This window comes from Drosophila elegans, unplaced genomic scaffold, assembly GCF_018152505.1.
Source record: "Drosophila elegans isolate 14027-0461.03 unplaced genomic scaffold, ASM1815250v1 contig_476, whole genome shotgun sequence".
Classification (NCBI taxonomy): Eukaryota; Metazoa; Arthropoda; class Insecta; order Diptera; family Drosophilidae; genus Drosophila; species Drosophila elegans.
In genome coordinates this window covers 4,535,541-4,562,543 of record NW_024545863.1, presented here as the reverse complement: position 1 = coordinate 4,562,543, position 27,003 = coordinate 4,535,541, and the positions used below count along the sequence as shown (strand labels likewise).

General features: G+C 42.8%; 2 protein-coding genes and 1 long non-coding RNA gene across 8 annotated transcripts in view; all 3 read left to right on the top strand.

Annotated features, from left to right (window-relative positions):
- LOC108148614 (limbic system-associated membrane protein) overlaps nt 1-27,003 on the top strand; it is a 74,161-nt gene that overhangs the window by 15,165 nt on the left and 31,993 nt on the right. For 3 of the 6 annotated variants that reach the window (XM_041709711.1, XM_041709710.1, XM_041709715.1), the window contains exon 2: nt 3,871-4,500. In XM_041709711.1, the coding sequence (XP_041565645.1) occupies nt 4,299-4,500 (202 nt within the window). In that variant the 5' untranslated portion in view covers nt 3,871-4,298. Of the gene's footprint in view, nt 1-3,870; nt 4,501-19,135; nt 23,815-23,852; nt 23,872-24,058; nt 24,183-27,003 lie in introns of those variants that run through there. The other 3 variants (XM_041709714.1, XM_041709713.1, XM_041709712.1) reach the window with 3 other exon arrangements.
- LOC108137388 (elongation of very long chain fatty acids protein) lies at nt 12,931-14,084 on the top strand. The gene is made up of 2 exons (XM_017259047.2): nt 12,931-13,409; nt 13,480-14,084. The coding sequence occupies exons 1-2, from the start codon at nt 13,011-13,013 to the stop codon at nt 13,909-13,911; spliced, it is 831 nt and encodes a 276-aa protein (XP_017114536.1). The 5' UTR covers nt 12,931-13,010; the 3' UTR covers nt 13,912-14,084.
- LOC121467628 lies at nt 18,051-18,988 on the top strand. The gene is made up of 2 exons (XR_005977701.1): nt 18,051-18,743; nt 18,846-18,988. It is a non-coding gene; the product is annotated as an uncharacterized LOC121467628 (long non-coding RNA).

Here is a 27,003-nt window from a genome sequence, read left to right as displayed (position 1 = left end):
ATTGAAAAAAAATTATAACTTTGCTGTTTTTTAATTTTTTGTTTTGTTCTTCGACATAAAACAATGGTTAAATATTTCAGAATTATGGTAAAAATTTCATCAAAATCGGACGACTATAGCATATAGCTCCCATAGGAACAATCGGAAAAATAAATGAAAAAAAATTATAACTTTGCTGTTTTTTAATTTTTTGTTTTGTTCTTCGACATAAAGCAATGGTTAAATATTTCAGAATTATGGTTAAAATTTCATCAAAGTCGGACAACTATATCATATAGCTCCCATAGGAACAATCGGAGAAATAAATGAAAAAAAATTATAACTTTTCTGTTTTTTAATTTTTTGTTTAGTTCTTCGACATTTAGTAATGGTTAAATATTTCCAATTTACGGTTTAAGTTTCATCAAAGTCGGACGACTATATCATATAGCTCCCATAGGAACAATAAAAATATATAAAATAACTATCAAATAATTGAGCTGCAAATCATCATAGCTTCAATGTTTTTAAACTTATACGCAAGTAAATTATAATTTTAATGTTTTCAAAAATGTTTAATTCTTGCAATAGCTGCAAGGGTATATGAACTTCGGCTTGCCGAAGTTTGCTTTCTTTCTTGTTTTTCATTAAAACTTGTCAACTGCATATTAGGTGGGGATCCCCGTGCGTGAGGTCCTGCCACTACCATCTTGCCACATTGTTGCCGTGTCAATCCGCCGGAGTTTGTGGCAAGTGTTCGGCTTGAACTTTGCACGCAGCGGCTTTTGTGTGCGTGTGTGAAGAGCTCTCGGGATTTCTTATATTTTTTTTTTGCCGGCCGCCTTTGTGCTACAAGTTGGCAACATTGTGGCCCGGCTTGTTAATCATTTGAATGACAATGTGGCGAGCATGGTCGCTGTCGACGTCATTTGCTCAGAATGGGAAATAATTCACTGCCAACGGCGGCCAGATGAAAATTCCCCCAGAAAAAGGGTTGGAGTAAGTGCGTTTCTTTAAGATATTTTAGCTTTATTCTCCCCTTTGATTACACGCCTCAAAAGTTTCTGCTGCTCGAAATGAGTTTAGCAAGCTCTGTTTTCTGTCAAGTTTACTGATTGTTTCAACTGGCTTATTATACCCTGGAATCTATGGTGTAGACGTATTACAAACTTAAAGCTACCATATTAAAAACTCTTTTAAAAATAAACATTAAAAGTCATACTTTAGATTAGTATGAAACACATAATGCAGTTTTCGCTGCAATGAAGGGGGCACCAAGTATTTTGTAGTCGATACACTGTATTTATCCTTATTTGCTGCTTTTAATGATGCACTTGTCGGTTGCCAAGCAAAACTAGCAAAAGAATGAGAAACACAGCGAGAAGGTGAAATTGCAGATTTATAAGTAAGCCAAAGCTCAAATCGAATCCGCAGCAGCTAGCTGGTCTCATTGGAGCTTGTTGCAGCTCCTCAGCTGTCTTGTTGCCCTCTTGTGCCACTTGTTTGCCATTTGTTCGTTTAGTTTACAATGCAATTAACCCATTTTAAAGTTCCGCCAGTCAACCACAAGGGGCGGGGAGGTCGAGGTGAAGCGGCCAAAACTCCGGGCTGACAAAAGACGCAGCTTTAGCTATTTCTTTTCCCTCGGATTCCGTTTCCGTTCCACTCACCACACCCCCTTTTGCCGCCCGTCAAGTGAAAATCAGTTTCCAGCAAACCAGCAAAAACTAATTACGACTTGCTCTAGCAAACTTGCAGCTGGAAATTGTACCGCAAAGTGCAATTTAGACGAAAGTCGAGGCATCAGCAGGAGGCGAAAGTCGACTCAAGTTGCGTTGCGTTGCTTTGCGACAGAGCGCGAAACATAGCGCGTAAAAATTAAAAAACCGTCGGCGTTCGGACGTGGCAATGTTGTTTTTAAATAATTAAATCCGCTTTATTAGAATATTAAACTTTTATGGCGGCTACCAGGCGACCGCAGTCACCGCAGCGGTCCAACAAAGAGCCCGATAAAATGTTAAAACATTTAGCCAGTGCTCTTTGCAAGGACCAACCGGCCAACCGAAACAGCGAGATCAAATTGCAGGACTTCAGAAATTTGTAGTCGTCCTGCGATGTTGTGTTGGCCGTGTCATAAATAAGGGCAGCAGCGCACAGCATGTGGCACACATATAAAAATCTGTAGGCCAAAGCCCCATAAAACCGATAACCTTGGTCCTCCACAACAGTGGATAACAACAGCAGCTGCACTGAGAATAATCTTATGCTTGTAAATCAATTAAAGTCTCCCTATTCAACAAAGTTTCTTATCAAAATAGTCATCCAAATAAAATAAACAAATTAGAAAAAAATAAATTGCTTTTATTTGAAATTCAATTATTTATCCCTTTTTATTTACTTATGCAAAATCACTGTGGACTTTTAAAAACATAAGTTGAAAACAGGAACAGTAAAAGCGATTTATTTCATTAACCTGGCTAGAATTAAACCATAATATTATTCTAGTACTGGGTTTTTCTGTCAGTGCCCATCTTCTCCGGCTAATGCTCTTCCATCGGTGGCGATGACAACAGCGGCAACCTGGGCTTGTCCTGGGGCGTCTTTTGTTGCCATTTTATGCGCCGTCCTGTTTATTTACGGCTATTTACCGCCTACATGATAAAAGCCTTTTGCTGGAATCATCGCGCATAAAAGGCGGGCTATCCCGGCTATCCTATCCCAGCCCAAGGATCTCCCGGCGAGAGGTAACTTTTTGAGTAATTATATGGCCGGCGCAGATTTGTAGCACCGCCACCTACGCGACCTATTTCGCTTCGAGTCGAGTCGACTGGAGTCGAGTTGGCCCGGGATAGATACAAATATTTTATTGCTCCTCCAGGACATGAGCCGCACATAAGCGCACCACGTGGCATATACTTGATAAAGCGGCACTAGCTGCCCAGGGTAATAATGAAAACGATAGATAATTATGGACAGGGCTCTCCCTCGCTCGCTGCCTTGTGACTTTTAATAGACTTTTCAAGCAGCAACCCAGTGAAAGTGACTCGCCGCCATCGGCTGCATGGGGTTAATCTAAATTTATAACTTAATTTTTTCGCCAGGACTCGCGACCCATTCCACTGACCACGACAGTTTGTTTTTATGGGGTTTGAGCACATCTCTGCTTTATTTTTTTTTCAGCCATAGTTTGCCCTGCACGAAAGCGATAATGAAATAATTTGAACTTTTTAGTTTGCTGATTTTTCTTCGGCTTACCCGAGCTCCTGTATGTGCATAGGAATATGTGTAGCCTGGATAACGCTGAGAACTCATAAAATTATGCAAAACTTTGTCATTAAATATGGCACAAAGGGGCGGGATAATGGTGTAGGGTTTTGCCGCCCTAGGAACAATTTGTTATTTGGCTTTGGACTTTGCTCTTGAAGTGTTGTTTTCCCGACTCGCCATTTTCTCCCTTTTGTCGAAATTTCCATGTGTGCGTGTGTGTGTGTGTGTGTATGTGGTGGGATCAACGCTGAGGGGAAAAATGGTTAAAAAACGGAACTTTTATAATTTAACTTGTGTGCTAATTGCACTTTGTGGGGTAATTTTGCGTGTCAGTGAAGTTTTGCAGACGCATTTCGGTGCATGTGTGTGGGCTTATGGAGCGCATGCACTTGTTCACATCGAGAATAGGATATATGCTTTAATGTTTGCTTTGAGCACCAAAAACATTCCCGAGCACTGCACTTGAGAGTTTGTGGCCCAAAGTTGAAGCGGAGTTTAGTTTAAAGATCGCAAAAAGCCTCTTAGCTTAGTGCTCGTATTTTTAAAACTTCTCTTACATCTGAACTCCCATGCTGCAACTGAAATGAAATAATTGTTTATTTGTTTTTCACATTTCCGTTGCAGATACTCGGGAAAACAATCACTGTACGGCAGACAAACAGTGATAATTAGTTGGTCGTCGCTACAACAAAGAGCTGTGCAATAAAAATTAATTAGAAAATATTTCACATCACACAGCGCAATTTGTCAAGGGAAAGCGCACAAAAGTGCGCAATACATGGGAGCTTGCGGTCCCTCGCTCAATTTCTAATTAGAGAGCTCTTGCACGCAAAAAAGCTCCGAAAATAAACTGGAAAACTGGATATTAAACAAAGCGGCAAAGCGACTATGCAAAGTATGTTGGCGCTTAACCAAATGAAAACTTAAAGCGAACAAAAAACAAAATACAGAAAGGTAGTCCGCAGCTCCAGTAAATTTAATAACAAAGTCAACAAAAAGAGAAGAACTCCGGAACGCAGTAGCTCCACACCATTCGCGCCGAGCGCGGAACAATGAAAATAATTTCGCGTAGCATACGTAGAGGCGCCTTGGCCACGCCCACCGCCCCCGGCATTAGGAAAAGCAGCCAGCGACGCAACCGCGCTCCGCTCAAAATGAATTGCCCCATTCTGATTGTAATTAGCCTCGGATGGCTGCTGCACGCGCACGCCGGAAGCGGCGGGTTCGCCGTCGAGGCCGCCATTTCAAATCGAGGTAAGTGATTCGCCGCCCCGCAGTTCCGACACCCCCTGTACACTGTACAGTGTAGACTGTACTGTACTGTACAGCTACAGCCAGGTACCCCTGGTTCGAGTCACATCTGATTTAGTCCAGCTACAGCTCGAACAATAGCTCTGTGGAGTGAGGCAGTTGCAAAAGGGGCTGCTGCAGTCTCGCTAATACACGGAGAGAAAAATCATAAGTTCTGTAATAACATCGAAGTTTATGGCAATATTTTATCTAAGGCATTTGATCGTAGAATTAATATAGAAATTAATATATCGAATTTAATATATTTATAGTCACTACTATTCAATTATTAACATACTTAAAGTGTTTTTTTATTATTAATAGTCAAAATTTTTTTATTGATAACAATTTCAAATATAGAAGGTTTTTATTTTTAGCCACTTGGTGTTAAATTTGTTTTATTAAAAACTGTTCTCCACATTTTTTCCAAATAGTAAATAACCAATTTATAAAGCATTTGACAGCTTTTTACCAAGTTTTGAGCCTTAAGTTCCGTTACTAGTATTTGTTTTACTAAATTCAACTTAATTTACCATCACGTTTGCCACATAAAAAAGGTTAATCCATTTTCACGGTTCTCGCGATATGTTAAAAATATTCTGGTTCATCGTTGATTTATCTTTTTTAAAATCAAAAGAAATCTAATTTAACCAAATATACCTTTCTGTGTATTTATTTCCACATTGCTTCGCAGTCATTGCTTTTTATTTCGCACAGCACTCAACGCAAGTTGCATTTATGTTTTTACATAATAGAGAGAGCGAGCTTGGGGCAATAACAGCCGGGGCAAAAAGTGCTGGCGGGAACAAAAGAAAAAAATAATGTAAAAAATATAATAAAATACGAGAGCGGTCTTCCACTTCCCCCGTAATCCCTTTTTGCTATTTTAATGCCAATGTAACGCTGCATAAATCCAGGCGCCGGGGTCCTCTAGCACGTTGTGGTGTTTAATGCTGGGTGCGGGCGCGAAAAAATAGAGTAGGAGCTTACCGCTAGATAGTGAATGGAAGGGAAACCGAGGTCATTTGTGGAGTGGTCAGCTGAGCCACTGCCTGAAGCCAGGGGCATGTTTTGCCACCCACTAAGCCGCCGCCAAGCCCCAAGCCACAATTAATAACTTGTTATGGCCGCGGAAACTTAAGCAGTTGCCTCTCTGAATTTAAACGCCGAACTTTCAATTGCAAACTTTCTTCTCACAGCCAACAAAAAATTGGATTAAAATATAGGAACTGTGGAAAACTGACAACATTTCTGCTCAAATAGTTGGCTTATCTGGGACTCCAAGTTCATTGTCTGCTAATTTGCTTTTCTTCTGTTAGGCCATGAAAAACATGATATAAATTGAAAACTCAGGTGCGCCATCAGCCAACTTTAAAGCTAAGCGGAACGACGAAACGGTAAACACGAGGCGTATACGCAACGAACGAAGGGGCAACCGAACGAGCGCACCCATAAAAACAAATTCACCATCCAGGGCTATATTTTCCTTTGGTAACTTTCGCCAACCAATCGATAAATTTAAGAGCACAACATTTGTCTCCATTATCGCAAAAATCCGAAGGCAAACACTGTGCAAAAAATGCGGCTGTGGGGTGCAAAAAAAAAATAAGAAAAATAAACGAAAAACTGCGAAGCGCATAAAAGAGCCATCGATGCGTGGCACCGGGCGCTGCCGGGTTTCGGACTTTTCCAAGGTGGGCGGGGCTTAGAGTGGGTTTTGGAAATAAGAGTAGAGCACATACACCACCCACACCCACCCAAACACACACCCACACAGAGCCACAAAAGGGCGGGCACAATAAAACAGAACAAACCAAAGACAGACCTGTTCTTATCCCAGCAGCATCTGCAATATAGAGTGGAAAAAGGGGCAAAGGCAGTAAAGCTATATCAAAGGTGAGAATGTGCTTTTGTCACTGATCATAAATTTCTTCGTGCGCCAGTTACCTTTAGCGTTGGCTCAACCCTTATGTACGGGCAGATACATACATAAAAATGTGAGTTCAAATCTAAAATTCATATTCTGTATTGAGGATTTGCTGAAATTCTATATAACTAAATATAAAATTAAATAGTAGCTTTAGGCAGTTAGCTTTAACTGAAGAATTTCATTTAACATTTTATAATTTTGTTAAAAAAGAGTACCTTTCTTCGTATATAATTTAAAGGGTTAAATGCTCTTACAAAAAAGAAATCCTAATCGGTTTTGGATTTAACAAAGCTTATTGACACATAAAACTAATCATGTAATTGGAATTCAAATAATGTAAAATGTAATTTTTTTTTAATTAAGTCATAATTAGTGTCAAGTAATAGGCTAAAAAAAAACTTTAAAAAATTACTTAAATTCATGAAGAAAATAGTCTAAAGAGGGTTTTTAAGACCTGTAGTCACGATTTCAAGGGATATGTCTTAATTACGAACTTTTTTCGCCGTGCAGTCAGTGCAAAGAACAAGGCAATAAAACGTAACAATTGACATTGGAACGCACTGAAAAGGGAGCAGAATTTACAAAGGAAAGAGAAAAGGGAAAGGAAAATGCGATGTTGCTGGCTCTGATAGCAGCAAATTGGCGGGACATTCGAGGGAGGGGTGGATGGGAGCGAAGGTTGCATTGCCTTGACAAATGTTTATTGAGTAACACGAGCCATAAACTGCAAGCGGGCAACGATCCACCTCCGCCCGCTGGCCAAAACTTTCAGCTTTGACCCATTTCCATGAGCCAGCAGCCAGCAGCCAGCAGCCATCGTGTCCGCCTCGATTTTCTGGCATCAGTTGCCTGTTTGAGAATGTGGTGCACGTGATGCACTTGAAGGATGCGCAGGGGCTCACATCCAGCATCCAGCAGCTACCATTTTATAAACTGACAACAATTTTTCATAAGACTGCGGGAGCAGCAGGAGCGACAACAGAGCATCATCAGCAGACAGCAGCAAACACAAACAACAGCTGTTTTCCGGCTCGAGGGTGTTTCCGCCCACCGACTATCGCTACTCCCACTCCCACTCCAATTCCCACTCCCAGTTCCACACTCACTAACACTGTATTTTTGCATATCTTGCTGTTTTGTTTGGCATTTTTAGTGATTTCACTTAAATTTTCATAACAAAATATGCACAGTGCGTGCTTGCAGCTCACTTTTGGCTCAGCACAGCAGCTTTGTTTGGCGGCGGGTAAGGGGAAAGCTGGCAACATGTTCTGGCTGTCATATGTTTTTTCAACAGATTTTCCCGCCCCCACCGCCAGCGCTGCTCCCTCTACGGATCTGCTCTCAGCGGCTGAAACCGCATTTTGTATGTTTTTGCAGATGCTTTTGGGAAATTGTTCATAGGGTTAGTTTTTCCCGCCCGCCAATTCGCTGGCTCCATTCCGCATACTCTAAGCCATGTTAGCACAAGGACGGCGGGTCGAACCTGGAAGGGATCGAGCTTGGGGCTGGCAAACGGCCCGACATGGGGAACGTGTTTGTATGCAGTCCTCGCCTCCATTTACTCATCCAGCACTGCGGGAAAAGTCATATGACAGGGTAGTTTGGCTTAGTTATTTGTCATTTCCTGAGTAAATAATCTAAATAAGATAAATCACTTTCGCAGCTATGTCTACATTCTTAAAATCCAATATTTGAAATTCATAGCTGTGATACAAATTGTTTAAAACTACTGTTTAAACCTTTTTTATTATTTAAAATTGTAAAATTTACTTAAGAAAAGGTTTTTGAATCAAAAAAAATAGTTAGGAGGAGAACAAATATTTAAAATAGAATTTTATTCTAAATCTAGACCGATCTGACCTCAATAATCTTGTATTCTATAGCTATAGTATTTTTTCAGTGGATTGTTGCTGTTGCTTCACCGCTCCGACTGTAGTATTATATTTGCGAATCCCTTTTGGGTATGTTCCCAGCAATAAATTTCCATCAGTCGGCGTCGCTGTAGTCGTTGTCGTTTGTGCCAGGCGTCCAGGATTTTTCCGAGCCTCCGTTTCCATTAACTGGCAGTGCCATGTTCCATCCATCCACCATCCAACCCTCCGGTAACTGGGGAAACAAATCTCTGGCTCAGCTGGCGCTTTTGTTGGTCTGTGTTGCGGTTTTTCCGAATTCGTTTTGATTGTTTGTCATATTTCCGTGCATACAATTCATTTTCTATTGCCCAGAAAGCGGCCCGTCTCGATTTGCCTTCCCGACCGGGCCCCTGTGGTGTAGGGCTCAATTACGTGACCAGGACGACCCGTGGCAGCTCTTCTCGCCGGGTTGACAATATTCCAACTAGGCCCACGGTCCACGCTCCTTGGGCCAGATGTACGTCCCCTGTATATATACATATACATTTCTATGTATAGCGTATCAATGAAATATGCTCCACAAATGGGAAGAGTAGAACAAAAAAATGAACGATTCCCCTGGAGAGCCTTGGGCGCATAACTTAAAACAAATACGAATCTGCAAAATATACGAGCGGGCAAATGGAAATTGAAAATATCCTATTACCAGGGGATTGACGCCGACATTGCAACACCGACGACTGTAATTGAAGGCTTCGCTTAACGGAGAGAGCTTAACAGAGAGCTCAGGACTCTCTGTATGCCATATATATATACACAAATTCGAATATTAGCATAGACATTTGCACGCCGTGTCCCCAGGGCGATTGCCATGCGATAATTATGGCAGCCATCCCGAAAAAGACGCAGCGAGAAATCCCCAAGAAATTTATTAATTAGCACCAGGGAGGGAGGGACTAGGGACGCACCGCACCGCACTCATGTTTTGTGACCCTCCTCCTCTTTCAGCCCTATTTCCCCAATTAAAGCCAATTTTGCCATGTTTCTTCAGCTGGGCGGTCGCATTCAAATGTGTTTTCCGTCCTCCAGAGGGGATACATGCTGGTTTCGGGCTTCAATAGGAAGTTGGGGGAGCCAAGGAGCTGGAAGCCGAGTCGGTGGATCGGAATGGGTCTGTAGCATCCACTAATCGCATTATTAACGCGCCGTTAACATTTTGCGACATTGACTTGAACTTTGGAAGTGACTTTCATGGCTAAGGCATGGGGCAAATGTGGTGTGGGCTGGCACGATGTGGATTTGCTTGGCATTCAAAATATGCTTAGAAGACATGGCCAGGGCCAACATTTATATACATAATACCCTTGAAGTTTTCGGCATTTGCCAAATTCCGCTTGAACGAGCTTCCAAGAATGCCCCATGCGCCACGGCAATGCCAAACCCAAATCCAATCCCACGCCAATAACGAGTGTCTTCGGTCCGGCCATAACCATAATAATTAATACCCATTTACCTCCTTTTGCCGGGCTGGAAATCAAGCCATTATCGCCCATCCACTGGCCGGGGCGATAATTACGGCCGCCCATGCACAGATTGTCGGCTGTCCCGAAAATTATGCACTCTGCACTAATGACAGTCCTCGTCCTCGGAGGTGCAATGTTTTTGGGCGGTTGGGCGCATAATGGGTGCACATAAAGTTTTATTGCTATTCTTGTGGAGGGTTCGCGGCGATCAAAGCAGGTGAGCCATTGAAAGTTGCACAGGGAAAAAACAATCAATTTTAAATTGATTACAAAACAGAGAAACATTTGTTTTTTTTTTTAAATATTTAAAAGAAATACGAATTCATTAGTATAGCGATTTAATTATATTTGTACTTGTTTATTATATGATTCTTTAATAACACATTAAATTTATTTTGATAAAGGGATATAAGGCAACCTAAATGTATTCTTTATCAGGAAGAAATATTTAAAAAATGCCTATCAAGGCCATGAGCAAAAGCGCTTTACATAATTGTATCTCTTTGTTATTAAAAGCACATGTTAATAGGATTTTTTTGACATACATTTTTTTAAAGTGCTTTTTCAAGCAATTTATCAACAAAAATGCATACATTTTTTCTCAGTGCGAGTGCGTGCCAAGCAACAATGCCATTGACACTGGGCAGCAGCAACTGGCGGAAAAAAATCGACGAGCAATTTCGCATCCGCCGAAAGCATATATATTTTTCAACGTTTTTAAATAAAATTCCCGAGGATGTGTGGGCGAAAAAATATCAGGCCAAATGACTGTAATTTGCAATGGCAACTCACACACAAAGAGCAGAGAATGAGAAGCGGCGCAGTTTAACACCTGCAGAGTGCTGGTCGGCCTGTGTTTGAGTTGGACCTTTCAATTTAAATACAAACACAAGCACACACACACACACTTCCAGTCGCCGAGTGTGTTTGCACGGACTGTTTGCGGCACGTCACAAAAGCTTCCTGTTGAATTTCCCTTCATTTCCTGGCCAAAGAGATTATTATTTTCATTTCATGCCATGTCCAACGACACAGAAAGCTATATGCATATATACTGTTAAGTATTAAGCAGAGCCATAAGGAGGCGTGGTCTCATTTTCATATTTATGCTGTCGCCCCAAAAACTGTTTACTTACTCGTCGTCATTAACGCTTCATTCGCGGCGGACTTTTAATTTTCAGGGCGACCTGTTAAGGCCACGTCTTTTCGTCCATTCCATTCGATTTCGTTTCTGTTCTCTCCTTTCCCTTGGTGGGGTTATTCCGAATGGCCGTGTATCCCCACATCCGCATCGTTCGGCTTCTTGGGACCTTCGTGTCGTATATTTGCATACTTCCGGTGCGCGCAAAATGATTATCATTATTATTTCTGTTGTTTGCTGTTGTCGTTACCGCGGCCATTACCGTTATTGCAACAGCACTGGCTTCTCGGACGGAGACGGAGACGGAGGTCCTGAAGCTCTGACTCTGAAGTCCTGAAGTTCCGAAAATGGCCGCCAATCGGCGGGCGGAGTAACGTGCGACGGTTATGGCTTATTTGTGCAAATGAGCTGACGTCCATTACACTGTCCGTGGGGAGGCGAAATGCAAATGATTGTTTTGGCGCTGGCTGGCTCAATGTCTGCCACTGTCGCACCACAAGGTCACCGCAGGACCTCCAAGGACACTCACACGTATGTGTGTGTGTGTTTGTGTGCATGCATGACACACACGCATCAATTGCGGCTTAAGGACACGAGTGAAAGTAAGTGATACGGCCTCGCCTGACTTAGTTCACCTGCCATTGTTTAATGGCCAATAAGGACAAGTTTACGAACATATCCTTGTTTGATTCCCCCCCTCCCCCATAAATTGGCACATTTACCTATCGAAATAAAATGGAGCCTGTTATAGCCCCCACTGTTATAGCAAAGTGCAAACTTTCGACCACAAAATGCTAGTCAAGTTTGCACGTTGCGCAAACAAATTCCAACCTGCTTCGGTTTGATTGGCCACCTGCAGTCCGCTCCTTTGCATCGTGGCCCTCAGTTTCGCTTCAAGCCAAAGTCGTAAAACACTTTTGCCTATTTCGCTGAGTTGGCCTTCCCACGATCTCCTCCAGCTGCTCCCGCTGCTCCTGCTGTTGTTTTTAAAGGGCCATTTGTCCGATGCCCGCGGCTATTTACAGCCATTGTACAGACTTGGCGAATTTATCAAGCATGCCGGAGTCGCTCAGTGGGTCACTGGGTATTGCTATGTGCTGGATGCTGGATGCTGGGTTCTAGATGCCGGATACTAGATGCTGCAGCTGACGTTTCCGCCCATTTTTCCTCGCTCTCCCTTTTGGCTTAATTTCAAAACAGTTGCGCTTATATTGGCAGTTATGCTACAAATTTATTGGCATGCTTTGTAAACTGGGTTAGTTGCATATATCTCGCAGCCGCAAGCGGCGAGCCAAACGATTAACGTTGAGTAACCCAAATTGATGTCACCACCCAGCCACCAACCGCCCGCTGGAACATCATTTTTTTCCACTCGGCAAAGTTCCCGTACCGCCGGTTATAGCCCATAAATTCTCATACATTGTCAAGTAATAGCTAAGTCCTGTTTACCCCCGACTGGCAGAAGTTCATAGAGATAAAGAAAAAATGTTGCTTAATTTGGAGAACGTTTTTTGGAACAGATAACCTTAGATTTATGCATTCAGCCCAGCAGCGAGGCTTTTAAAATAGGGATTTTGGTGGTAAAAGAAAGTTAATATAATCATTTACTATCTGAACTTCAATTAAAGAAAATATTTTTATATTGAAAATTCTCAATTAAATACAGTTGAAAGTTATAATATCAAATATTTTAAACAGTTTTTAGTTACAAATGAGCCCTATTTTGTATCACCATAAATTCCGACCCACTGTTTTCCCTCAGTGTTCTTTGAGCGCAAAACTTAAGCTATTCGAAGCTTGTAAACCGGCGACATTGAAAGCGAATTTCTCCGGCAGTGCAACGCCTGACTCGGGTTAATGCGGCGTGCGTGGTGCCTCTCATTTATCGGTCATTAACATAGCCAGCCCACAGACAATGTCGAATTGATAGCACTTGGAGCGGTATCGTTCAGAAGACTGAGGTCCGTCTTGGGCTGCGAATCGCTTTCCGGCACTTCGGCAAGGAGTATTGCAGAATCGAGATCAGGATGAGGCACAACATGGTGGCGTACCTGTACTGCCTGGTGCGGGATCTGTACGCGGAGCACGGGGATCCCCGGGTGGCGCATCTGCCGCTGCTGGGCAACCTGTGGATCGTGCTGGCCATTGTCTTCGTATATGTGGCTTTTGTGCTCCACTACGGACCCCGGTGGATGGAGCACCGCGCTCCCTTCGAGCTGAAGCGGGTCATGCAGGTGTACAACGTGGTGCAGGTGCTGGCCAATGCCACCATTTTCTACTTTGGCCTGATCAACACCTACCTGCAGCCGGGATACAGCTGGACCTGCCAGCCGGTGGATCACCAGGACAGATCGCCGGCCATGATGAAGACGCTGTACGCCTCGTATGCCTACTACATGCTCAAGTACCTGGACCTACTCGATACGGTTAGTGGGGGGTATACATATACATATATAGATGACATATGCCAACTCTACATTCAACGTGCTCTCACAGGTTTTCATAGTGCTGCGCAAGAAGAACTCACAGGTGAGCTTCCTGCATGTCTACCACCACGGCGGCATGGTCTTCGGCGTGTCCATCTTCATGACCTTCCTAGGCGGGTCGCACTGCACGATGCTGGGGGTTATCAACCTGCTGGTGCACACCGTGATGTATGCTTACTACTATGCCGCCTCGCTGGGCGCCGTGAAGAACCTGCTGTGGTGGAAGCAGCGCATTACGCAACTGCAGCTGCTGCAGTTTGGCTACCTCACCTGCCACTTCCTGCTGGTGATCGTGCGGAACCCGTGCCAGTTTCCCGTGTTCATCGCCTTCATCGGCTTCATCCAGAACATCTTCATGTTCTCCATGTTCTTCGACTTCTACTACAAGACCTATGTGCGCAGGCAGCGCAAGTCGGTGAAGCCGCAGCTGAAAGCCAGCTGAGCGGCGACCGAATCCAAGGTTTACGTTCACTCCGCGTCATTTCCATATTAAATTGTGTAATAAGTTGGTCGGTCGCTTATGCAAATAGGCCCCGGTCCAAAACCAAACTGCCTGGTATAAATAAACATTCGGATTGTGTCCCAGCCCCTCTGCCTCACCGCCACCCATACATACATATTACCGCTCAATTCTTTTGCTTTGGTAATCAATTTCAATTTGCCAGCGGCTAAATTTCGAGGCTTCCTAAACTTTCCCCGAAAACTTCTCGGCCGCCTGGGAAAATCGAGAGCCAGCGCAGCGACATGAAGTATTATGAAGTAAGTTGGCCCGGCATATCTTTTATTAAGGGGTTAAATGAAATATCGATGAAGTCGGCACCAGTTATGGCCGCCACGTGGGCCCAGGGCCACGTTTATGTTCCGGCCATGTGTCGCATGCGGCCCAGGGCCACCTTTTAACTTTCTGGCCAATGTTGTTTTTTCTGTCCACGACCAAAGGCAGAGCTAAAGCCAAAGAGTGAAAAAACTCGGCTACCCCAAGTTAAACACATTTGCCTAGAAGGCTGCCTCATGCACGGCTTATTCATATTTTTTCCTCATACTTTGTTTCTGCTTCGTCATTTTTTCTTTGGCAGAAGTTTTACATCTGCTCTCGCTCGCTCCCAAAAAATAGGCAGGGAAAACGCTTTAAAAATGCTTGTAAGCAGGGCGGCAAGTGGAATGCCGCAGGGCAGCGTTTGGGCCTCGTTTAGGCTCGCCCGCACAATATTTTTTCAGTTATGTAAATTTCGGCCCAGTCCGATGATGACGTCTCCCAAACAGCGTCAAACTTTGCTGCTCAGTGGAGCGAGAGCCTTCGATGGCAAATTAAAAGCCAACAAAGCGAAGGTCGCCTTACTTTTGCGGCTGACTCAAATGGAGCTTGTTAAGTGCCAACAGCAGATCACTGCCAGTCGTTTGTCAATCGCTTGCGGCCGGACGACGGAATTCGGCCAACTGTAGTACAAATAATGCCATAAGTATATCACAGACACTGCAATATAATATTGAAAATGAAAGCATTTTTGTTAAATGAAAATACTTTTAAAACGTATAGATAGCAATTGGATGCAGCTTGGCTACTAAATTACTGGTAACTGGTAATTTCAAGACCATGAATTTCCATTTAAGTCAGTTTTTTTTTTGTAGTGTGGCCTGTGTTGTTGTGCGTTTGGGAGGGACATTAAAACTTTTCTAATAACGAACTTCTGCGACTGAAGCCGAGCGTAAACATTCGAGACGGAAGCTGCTTGGCGGATGTTGTTCATGTTCTGCCCGGAACTTGCATATGTCCGGGTTTATATATACAGTGCGTAGGGACTACGACTACAATGTGGCAGCCAGCATCATCATCATTAACATCAGCAGCAGTACCAGCAGTACCAGTAGTACCAGCAGATCATTGCCAAAAAGGGTTCAATGAACTCGCAGTAGCAGCTCCTGCAGGGATATCAATTGGACCAAAAGGATTGCTTACCGAGCATGGCGAACGTGGCGTATGCTTGATGTCTCTCCGTCATTTATGACTCGCAGGGCATTTAAGTGCTGGCCGTAAAACCGTTATGTAAACTACGAGTGCGAGTACGATTGCGATTGCGAGTGCGAGTGTGAGTGTGAGTGCGATTCTTTACGGCCACTCGCAGCAGCATTGCAATGGCTATGGCCGGCCATTACTCAGCATAAAACTTGGCCGGGACCAAAGGACGAAACTCCTTGATTGTGTGCCCATGTCCACAAGCATATCGACTGGGTCACGAGCACACACAGCTGGCCTGGCCATCGAAGTCCTGCGACAATGTTGTAGCCGAATGTAAATAATAAGCACGGGCGCATACATTCCCATTTATTCATGTTGTACAGTGCCTGCGCACAGTTACGACACGTGCTCCAGTGCATTCCAATCAATTTCCCGCGGGTCAAACAACTTGCTACATGAGTTTTCCTTCCTCAAGAGAGCGGAGGTGGAGGTCCGAATAGCCACGGCCCCGGGCAATTATCCACAAACGTAGGCTAATCCTGTTTACCTCGAACATTTAGCCCCGGGGCCAAAAGCTCTTTATAATCCCATGAAAATGAACCCAAATATAAAGCGGCCCAAATCTGGAATCTCTTTCATGTGAGCAGGTAATCAAGTTGGGCCAAAAGGCCACTTTTTGATGCTCCTTTCACCTGTTGCCGTAATGAAGAAATCTAAATTCCATTAAGTTTATGCCCGCTTCCGTTCGCAGTTCAGTGCTCAATGAAAAGCACTTAGAGTGACCTTTTCCACCCCACATCGCCCATCGTTCATCGCCCATCGCACGGCACAGCGACAATAAGCCGAGTTGGTCCCAAAATGGGTCACAACGTTTTGGTGAGCTCAACGTATTTGCCTAATGGAGATTAGCCGGCATTTGGTTTTATTTGAATTCTGGTTGGCAATTTATTGCCGATGCTTATCGATTTTTATCGATGCCAGCCTCGTTCCATGTCTGTGCTCTATGCCGGATACTTGGCGAATCGGCGGTCGCACTTGAGCACTTTGTACGCTTTTATCGCCGTAATTTTTGGTCTAACAAAACAATAAATTCACTGGCTCAGTCTCGAGTGGCAGGTGAATTGCTCGGTGGCAGCTTTGTTGAAATTTGTAATAAATTTACCGCCGAGTGGGTGAACTTATCTGGAGGCCGGGCAATTTTGTTAATTTGTAAGTACACGGCGCTGTAATTAAGCGCGATTTGAAATATGTGACAGGCGGACCACGCATGTGTATAACTCTCGAATAAATCAAAGTAATTAACTGCACGGGCGAACATGCAACAGGTCACGGGGTCACGCGGCACAGTTAATGTGAAAAGTTATCAATATCTGGGTTAACGAAGCGGCGGGCGAATGGCTGCCAGCACTCAGAAAATACAAAGGACTTGCAATTTGAAATAAAACTTTAAAAACTTTATATTATTATACTTTAAAAAAAAACTTAAAATGAATTATTATGAAATTGGTTTAGGTATAAAAGATAAACATGGGTTTACAAAAACGAATGTTTTTCTTCAGAAACAAGTATAATGAATTCTCTAAGCTTTTTTATTTTAAGACATTTTACAAGATTTAAGAAATAACTTTAAAAATATAAAAAGATTATAAAAGTGTCAGTACATTTTTACAGTACATTTTATTGACATTTTTCCAAGTGAAAATGATTTTTGATTCCGTACCGGAAAGCCTTTGCGTGTTCATCCTTTCAATCAACTCAATTAATATTGATGGAGCGATAAAAGAAAAACCAAAAAAACAAACAAGCAGATCTGTCATACGAGCACGTGTAAAAATCAATGCGCAGCTGGTCATTAATAATGCACTGGCAACTAATGCACTGCTAATATCTAAGCTACTGGAATTTCCCGGCCAGCGGGAAACTTTGTGTTTGACTTTGACCAACTTTGTGACGCAACTTGGGAAGAAACTTATGACTTATCAATGACCGAGCAAAGGCCACATCCAGCTCACTTGATTGAACTTTTGGGCTGTCCACAGTTGAAGTCGCAGTGGCAGGACAAACTTTCCGCCAGTATCTTAGCCTCCGGCTCCAGCCACTCGCTCTGTTGCAGTCATAAATCAATACATTTCGATTCCTCTCAGCCGGATGCATTCGACTCGAGTGAAGTGCTCGTGCTCCTGCTCCTACTCCTGCAGAGTAAATAAGCGACAAGGACTTTGCCCAGGACTCGAGCAGTATCAGGCATAAATAAGCATTTGCGTTGCGAAGAGCCAGGGAGCCACTCTTCCCAGAGGCGAATTAACTGAAGAGGCAGTGGAGACTGGCAGGCAGCGAACTCTAATGAGCTGGAAACAAACGCCCTTTCAGATGCACTCTGAGTGACTGGGATCCGAGTAAATCACGTAGCTCTTGCACTCATTAGCCGGCGAAGAAGTGTAACGCTTGTGGCAGGTAAATCGATGGGCAGCGCCATCTGTGAGGCAAAAACCGAAAGTGTCGCCATCTAGTGGTCAGTTGGGTGCCGCGATTGGGGTAAGAATTTTCGGAGACGAAGAGGCAACAGCGTCAATTGTCATGATCCCGGAAAACGGAGAGTTATTCTAGGGGGGGCTAACTTAGCTTCCCGCCCAGAGCCACGAGCTGCTGGCTTTCTTTCCCTTTTCGGCAGCCATCGAGTGCGGTTTAGTTCAATTGTAAGTCTCGTATTTAATAAGTTGGTGAAAGTTTGTTTGAAAATTATATCTCTATAGTGGCCTTGTGTAAAGTGACGGATAGAATTCCCAGATTATATATAGCGCTGAATCCTGTTTATGGGTAAGAAAAAATGAAATGGTTGCGAAGTTTGCAGACCCAAAAGTGATTTTTGATTTAGGTTTGGCGCTTAGTATCCGATATTGGATCCGGCCGTTGCTGTAGAGGGAACAATTCATCAAGTCCCCCTAAAGAAGAGCGAAGTCATCCGACGGAGAAGGGAAATTATCGTCGCATAAAGGGGTCTCAAAGCCTAAGAGTTCCCTAAGATAATTATTTAATCAGCTTAAGTCGCTGGGAGCGGAGTTAGGACTAAGAGAGGGCAAAAGAGTCAAAAAGAACTCGAGATGTAACACCTGCCCAAATTACACATAATATTTATATTCCCTCTTCATCATCTTCGTTATCTCCCGTCTGCGAGCGCAACTTAGCGAAGTTCAGCTTGGCAGGCAGTTTTTCGGCGCGCTGATCTAGTTTAGACGTTTCGGTCCACGCTCGGACAAAAATTTAATTTAACTCGTCGAACAACAATGCGGAATAATTGTTAAGTCGCCGCACGGAATGTAAGGCAGTTCGGAAAGCCAAAGATCGGTCGGAATTCGCTGAAAGTGGATAGTTTATAAGCTATTTCATAAGTTTTTTTCCTTTTTTTTTTTGCGGTCTAGGTTATGTGAAATAAGCAGTGAGAGTGGAAAAGTAAGAAAAAAAAAGAAGGGAAAGAAGAGAAAAGTGCAGTGATGGTTAGAAGGCCAGAAAGGCTTTAATAATGAATAACTAGAAGCACGAATTGCTTTAGGCATAATTTATTTTAATTTTTTTGGGTGGACAAACAAGCCAATGTGTTAAAAAAAAAAAAAGAAGGAAAGAGCTGCAGCAAGAAAAAGAAGAGAAAAATTTTGCTGTTGTTTTGCACAGTGGGCTTGCAATGTGTATATAAAGAAATTTAAATTTTCAGCCTAAGGTGCACTTACGGAAGCGCTTTCGTCGGTGGATCTCCGGAATGTTGGTGAGTCAGATATCACGTTTTATCAATATGTCTTTGTAAAATATATATATCAAATGAATTACTTTGCGTCCCACCGTACAAAACTGAGTAGTTCGAATAATCCATAAAGGAGAAGATAAAAAAAAGGAGCGGATTTACCGTCTCTCTTGTCTCTCAAATTTTTGAGTGAGATGAATTTCGAAATAAGTAAAACAAACCACTCAATTTGAATTCGCCGTGCGCTCTTCACTGCAATTTTCTGCCATTTCCGTATTCTCGCTCTCGAATAATATTTTTTTGGGTTTTATTTCGTATTATATCTTACTGCGAAGGTTAATTTAATAATTCAATTGTATTGCATGTATCTATGTTCTCATTTAATATCTTTTCAATATGTTCTCTAATTTTAAGAATTTTATTTAGGTTTTAAATACATTTTATAATGATTAGCTAAATTGCATTTTTGTTTGCCTTCGACTAGGATGAGTCCCCGCTAGAACCCGAATCAGTAGAAGGGGCCGTTCGATAATATGATGGGAAGTTTTCGGTAAAGAACGGCCAAGGCAGGGAGGGCAAATTTGGTTCCATTAGAACACCCGAGGAACTTTAGGAATTCCATGAGTAAAATAACTATCCCTCTTCGTGCTGGCGCGGATTCACATGATTTCTCCTACCCCATACCACTTGTCGCTGCACGCGAAAATTCGATAAAATTTTAGAATTTACTGGCTCGTGACGAAGGACAAGATCACCACCCCAAATAGCCGACAAGGAGCAGCTGGACCATCGCGCGTGCGTCCTTATCGTCATGCAACAACACCCTAGCCACGTACTCGTTACAGTAATAATAATATAATTCTATTTATCTGGCGCCCAACAGTGTAGGCCGAAAATCAGGGTTTAAGATGTGAAAAAATGAAAAACAAAATTTTACTCTAAGAATCCCGCTCACACAAGAAAAAAAACTTTAATTTTCATCTAGTTGGTAATGCAGTATCACAGTGGGTTGAAAGATGTGTTTACATCCCAGCCACGGTTGCTGCGGTACTCATGCCAAATATCTCGTCTCTAGTCTTACCTTAATTTCGATATTAGGCGCATAGGACATATAGTTGAATATGTTGTACGCAAGCGTTCAACTAGCCACGGCTGATGTTGAAAGTAAGAGTGGGGCAAATCTATTCTATTTACTTTTTTCGGGACCTAAAGCAAGGGTTAATTAGACGCTTGGACATGCAGGTGGTAAACTTATCAATAAGTTTTCACCTGACCACGGATAATGGGCCGGCGCTAAGGACCCATCTATCAAATTTCATGCAATCGCCATCGCGTCTGTCAGGTGCATTGGATAGACAGCCGAAATCTTTAGAAAGAGGTCGACTGGCCACGGTTGACAGCGGAAAACGTAGGCCAGATTGCAAAACAAGAGAGAATTGGAAGAGAACCGATCAGCTCTCTTATAGTTGTTGTTTTAGTGAATCTGAGTTTGGCAATAGTCGAAGGGCTAGCCACGTAGCTCTGCATAGGCAGCAATTATATTATTTTTTTCATCTTCTTTTACTCACGGATTCCGAGTTAAACTGCTGATGAGGGTTTGGCAGGGAGAACTCCTATGTTTGAAGGCAAACTGTTTATATATTTCTATCGTGTTTTTGATTTTTCTTACAATTTTTTTTAAGCTTACTTAATACTTGAACTCTCTCATTTATTTGTTCCTTTCCTCTCATTTCTGACTTAGACCCGAGTTTCTCTTGAGTGATTTTAAAAATTGAGTGTCTTTAAGAATTGAGCGTAGAAAATAAAACAAATCAGCTGGTCCGCTTGTTAAGGTCATTGACCGCAGGTGTAGAAAAAAATAAAAGCAAGGAAGGAATGATTAAATGTTAGGGATTTTAGCCGAATATAATTAGTAACTTTAACTTACTCGTTCATTTAGCTGTAAATTAAAAACATATTTTTAGGATTTTAGGTTTCTTATCTTTCTCATTGGTTGAAGATCAGAAAAAAAAAGGCCAAACAATGAGCGATGCCGATAAGGTAGAGACTCCAACGGGGTCTAAATGCAAATTGTGCGAGAAAGACTTGGCGATCTCCACAACTTACAAAACGAAATGCGGTCATGACTTCCATAAGACTTGCATAACTAGTCATTCGAAGACTCATAGAGAATGTCCGATTTGCGGAATCATTTGTTTTCAACTCCCACCGAGTGGTAAAACGATTGTCAATTCGCCAGCCCCCTCTGGGAAAACCGGCGAAAATCGCGCTGAGGTAGACATAGGGAATTTAGTGACTCAAGCGGTCCAGGGGATGAAAAATGATTTACTCACTCAACTTTCTCAGCAAATGGCTCAGATTATACAAGCTAATATTGCTGCATTGGTTCCTGGGAATCCCTTAGCACCCCCAAACCCAAGCACAAACACCAACTGGACGGATCAAGAGAGACAGCCAGTCGAAAATTTTGATCAATTCCGGAGTGAGTCCAGATTTACTCCTGTCAGCGTAGAATCCGATGCCATTTATAGACCAGATAGGGTGGGCCAAATATTAAATAGTTGGAAAATTCGTTTCAATGGCAGTCTTGATGGCATAAGCGTGGACAATTTTATATATCGAGTTGAGGCGTTAACAGAGCAAACATTAAATTCAAAGTTTGAAATTTTAGCTAGCAATGCTAGCCTATTGTTTGATGGTAAAGCTCGCGATTTCTATTGGCGATATCATAAATCCTGCAATGGAGAGGGGCTCGATTGGAAAGCTCTCTGCCAAGCTCTTCGAAAACAATTTCGGGATACCCGCTCCGATGTCGATATCCGTGAAGCAATTCGGGATAGAAAACAAAAAGAGAAGGAAAATTTTGATACTTTTCATGAGGCCATTGTCTCATTAACGGATGGGTTAGAAGTGCCGCTCTCGGAAAAGTCCGTGGCAGAAATACTAGCTAGGAATTTGCGCCCTGAGATACGACATGAACTCCTTCATATCCAAATTAATTCGGTGGGGCAATTGAGAGAAATTTGTAGGCGAAGGGAAAGTTTTCTGGAGGATGTGAGGCGGAATTATGCATATACAAAGGCAACTCCTTACCGGAAGCAAGTGGCTGAACTGCTTGAAGATCCGTTGCCAGATGAAGCCGCCGAATTTTCCGACATCGAAAGCGAAGTGGAAGTGGGAGCTTTGGCTTTGATTTGTTGGAACTGCCACAAAGAAGGGCATCGTTACCAAGATTGTGAAGGGAAGCGTAGAATTTTCTGCTATAGTTGTGGAAAGCCGAACACTTACAAACCTTCGTGTAGTAAGTGTCAAAAAAACGCGAAGGGGTACACACAGCCTCGTCAGCGGCCGTGTGTTCAACGCCACCGCCCGACGAATTCCGAGGCAGAACAATAGACATTGAAAATACTTCTGTAGAAATAGAAAATCCCAAATCTTCAGTACCAAATTCAGTTCAAAAATCTTTTTGGTCGAAGAAAATAAATTTACAAATAAATTCATCTAAAATACGAGGTATCTTAAGGCCAGGGTACGCCGGAAGGTGGGAAATGCTTACTATGACCTGGAAGACTTGCAGGGACGATTAATGGGTAGATATCATGCTAAGGATATGAAACAGAAATGTAGCTGCCTCAAGCTCAGTCTTGGTCAGCCTTGTGTGTTTCACCCCCAAGTCTGATCTTGTGAGGGGGGAATTTGTAACGCTTGTGGCAGGTAAATCGATGGGCAGCGCCATCTGTGAGGCAAAAACCGAAAGTGTCGCCATCTAGTGGTCAGTTGGGTGCCGCGATTGGGGTAAGAATTTTCGGAGACGAAGAGGCAACAGCGTCAATTGTCATGATCCCGGAAAACGGAGAGTTATTCTAGGGGGGCTAACTTAGCTTCCCGCCCAGAGCCACGAGCTGCTGGCTTTCTTTCCCTTTTCGGCAGCCATCGAGTGCGGTTTAGTTCAATTGTAAGTCTCGTATTTAATAAGTTGGTGAAAGTTTGTTTGAAAATTATATCTCTATAGTGGCCTTGTGTAAAGTGACGGATAGAATTCCCAGATTATATATAGCGCTGAATCCTGTTTATGGGTAAGAAAAAATGAAATGGTTGCGAAGTTTGCAGACCCAAAAGTGATTTTTGATTTAGGTTTGGCGCTTAGTATCCGATATTGGATCCGGCCGTTGCTGTAGAGGGAACAATTCATCAAGTCCCCCTAAAGAAGAGCGAAGTCATCCGACGGAGAAGGGAAATTATCGTCGCATAAAGGGGTCTCAAAGCCTAAGAGTTCCCTAAGATAATTATTTAATCAGCTTAAGTCGCTGGGAGCGGAGTTAGGACTAAGAGAGGGCAAAAGAGTCAAAAAGAACTCGAGATGTAACACCTGCCCAAATTACACATAATATTTATATTCCCTCTTCATCATCTTCGTTATCTCCCGTCTGCGAGCGCAACTTAGCGAAGTTCAGCTTGGCAGGCAGTTTTTCGGCGCGCTGATCTAGTTTAGACGTTTCGGTCCACGCTCGGACAAAAATTTAATTTAACTCGTCGAACAACAATGCGGAATAATTGTTAAGTCGCCGCACGGAATGTAAGGCAGTTCGGAAAGCCAAAGATCGGTCGGAATTCGCTGAAAGTGGATAGTTTATAAGCTATTTCATAAGTTTTTTTTCCTTTTTTTTTTGCGGTCTAGGTTATGTGAAATAAGCAGTGAGAGTGGAAAAGTAAGAAAAAAAAGAAGGGGGAAAGAAGAGAAAAGTGCAGTGATGGTTAGAAGGCCAGAAAGGCTTTAATAATGAATAACTAGAAGCACGAATTGCTTTAGGCATAATTTATTTTAATTTTTTTTGGGTGGACAAACAAGCCAATGTGTTAAAAAAAAAAAAGAAGGAAAGAGCTGCAGCAAGAAAAAGAAGAGAAAAATTTTGCTGTTGTTTTGCACAGTGGGCTTGCAATGTGTATATAAAGAAATTTAAATTTTCAGCCTAAGGTGCACTTACGGAAGCGCTTTCGTCGGTGGATCTCCGGAATGTTGGTGAGTCAGATATCACGTTTTATCAATATGTCTTTGTAAAATATATATATCAAATGAATTACTTTGCGTCCCACCGTACAAAACTGAGTAGTTCGAATAATCCATAAAGGAGAAGATAAAAAAAAGGAGCGGATTTACCGTCTCTCTTGTCTCTCAAATTTTTGAGTGAGATGAATTTCGAAATAAGTAAAACAAACCACTCAATTTGAATTCGCCGTGCGCTCTTCACTGCAATTTTCTGCCATTTCCGTATTCTCGCTCTCGAATAATATTTTTTTGGGTTTTATTTCGTATTATATCTTACTGCGAAGGTTAATTTAATAATTCAATTGTATTGCATGTATCTATGTTCTCATTTAATATCTTTTCAATATGTTCTCTAATTTTAAGAATTTTATTTAGGTTTTAAATACATTTTATAATGATTAGCTAAATTGCATTTTTGTTTGCCTTCGACTAGGATGAGTCCCCGCTAGAACCCGAATCAGTAGAAGGGGCCGTTCGATAATATGATGGGAAGTTTTCGGTAAAGAACGGCCAAGGCAGGGAGGGCAAATTTGGTTCCATTAGAACACCCGAGGAACTTTAGGAATTCCATGAGTAAAATAACTATCCCTCTTCGTGCTGGCGCGGATTCACATGATTTCTCCTACCCCATACCACTTGTCGCTGCACGCGAAAATTCGATAAAATTTTAGAATTTACTGGCTCGTGACGAAGGACAAGATCACCACCCCAAATAGCCGACAAGGAGCAGCTGGACCATCGCGCGTGCGTCCTTATCGTCATGCAACAACACCCTAGCCACGTACTCGTTACAGAAGTGCCAACACTCCGAGTGGGAAAACACTTTAGCACTGCCAAATGGCTGCCAAGATGGCAGCGGGGAAATAAATGTTGAAATAATATGCTTTATTGTATTGCCAGGCGTTGCCATGAATTTCGCATCGCTTTTATATGGCTATTTATTTTTATTAGGCCCGACCAAGTCGCAGGGGGTGTGTGTGTGTGTGTGTGTGTGTGTGTATGTCTGTGTGTGAACAGGTGCTGGCGTGCCAAGACACGGCCATGCCAAAATACACCCAGACACCCAGTTCTTGGCCCAACTCTCACCAAGTCGAGTGTGTTTACAGAGGCGCCAGCAAAGGCAATATCCCAGGATGCCATTCCAATGGCCAGGACCAACATTGGAAATTGCCCGAAACAAGTTGTGGACAAACAGATACACAATTGGTTAAACTTGGCCAAAATAAATACGGAAAAACATTTGTACAAATGAAATAAAATGCTAATACCAGCAGTCGCAAATATATTTTGCCACAAAGTGCAACAATAATAAATTGTACGGATGCGGAAGGAGGTGGATCTGCAAGAAAAACAAGTTCTCGAATGTCCTTTTCGCTTTGACGTATTAGGGTGAACTATACATATCAAAAATAAAAAATAATTTTAAGTATATTGTTGTCTTATGAGGTCTGTTCGAGATGTTTTCTTTAATATTAAACTGAGATTTATATGCTGTTTTACAGCAAAACCACTTTTATGAAAATCTTTTCGTACTTCTTAAGCAAAATACAGAGTAACAGTGTCAACAGGATAACGACAATGGCAAGGATGGCAACCCAAAAATTGTTGCCGCACGCTCGCACACACAGAATGCAGTAAACATAAACTGCGAGTGCAGTGACCACGACCACAACAACCAGAACGCCCATCGACGGAGCCCATTTGGTGCTAATAGCTTAGTTTTCTCCTCGGCCTTTCTACCCCCCAGGCTAGTCTTCCCTAATTTTGTATTGTTTTCCATGCTTATTTTTTGCTCTGTATTATTGCTAGCCGTGGCAACGACGTGGGGCCAAGTTCAAAACTTTCTGAGCCCCAGTCCGCCGCACTTTTCGTTTCGTTTCGCTCCGCTCCATGGTCCATGCACACACATCTCTTTTCTCTGTTTTTTTGGTACCCCAACACCCCCCGGCCATTCATCGGTCATGCAGCTCACGTAGCCACGAATATAAACCAAAACCGAAACCAAAAACTAAAACTAAAACACAAGCAAACCAAACCAAACCAAACCGAGCCGAACAACAACCGAAAACAACAAGCAAGAAGTTTTTCTCGAAGGATGAAAAGGTGCCAGGCGGCAGTGGCAATTGTGCTATTTAATTAAAACTACATTTTGGGTCTTGAGAGGCAGTCGAACTCCAGCTCGGACACTTGATGCACCGAAAGGGGGGGGTCAGAAGAAAAGAGACCCCAAATCATTTGGGGCTCTGACCGGGTCAGAGTCGTAAAAATGATGGCAAGTGCCCCGAACGAACCTCTTTAATTCGCCCTTTTCACATAATTTACGCTTTCAATAATTCACACGCCGCCAACGCAGCATCACGCGTAAATTGCGGAATTGCGGCCAAAACACGGCCAGGAAATTAAAAGTACAACACGGCTCGGGAGCCAAGGAGGGCGGCGAAAGGATTGCTCTGACAGCTTTACTAATTGGTTTGTTTTACTCGTGACTCTAATTAAAAAATTTACTTTACGACTCCGGAACGCCGAGGAAAACGAGCGGACGTAATGACGGTACAACGGCGGCGTGCAGAATTATTTTTTGGAAGCTCAGGCCAAAACAAACAGAGCAGCTAAAGCAAAAAAACAAAAAAGGGGGGAAATAAATAAAAAATTAAATGAAGAAGGACCGGAAAAGGCAAGACAAGATGCTGCAGTCGCCGGAAGTGGCCACCGAAATGTATGAAAAAACCTCAATAATGGCGGCGTAAATTGGCAGCTGAAACCGTTGGCCAGCCACCATCCCATCGCATTCCCT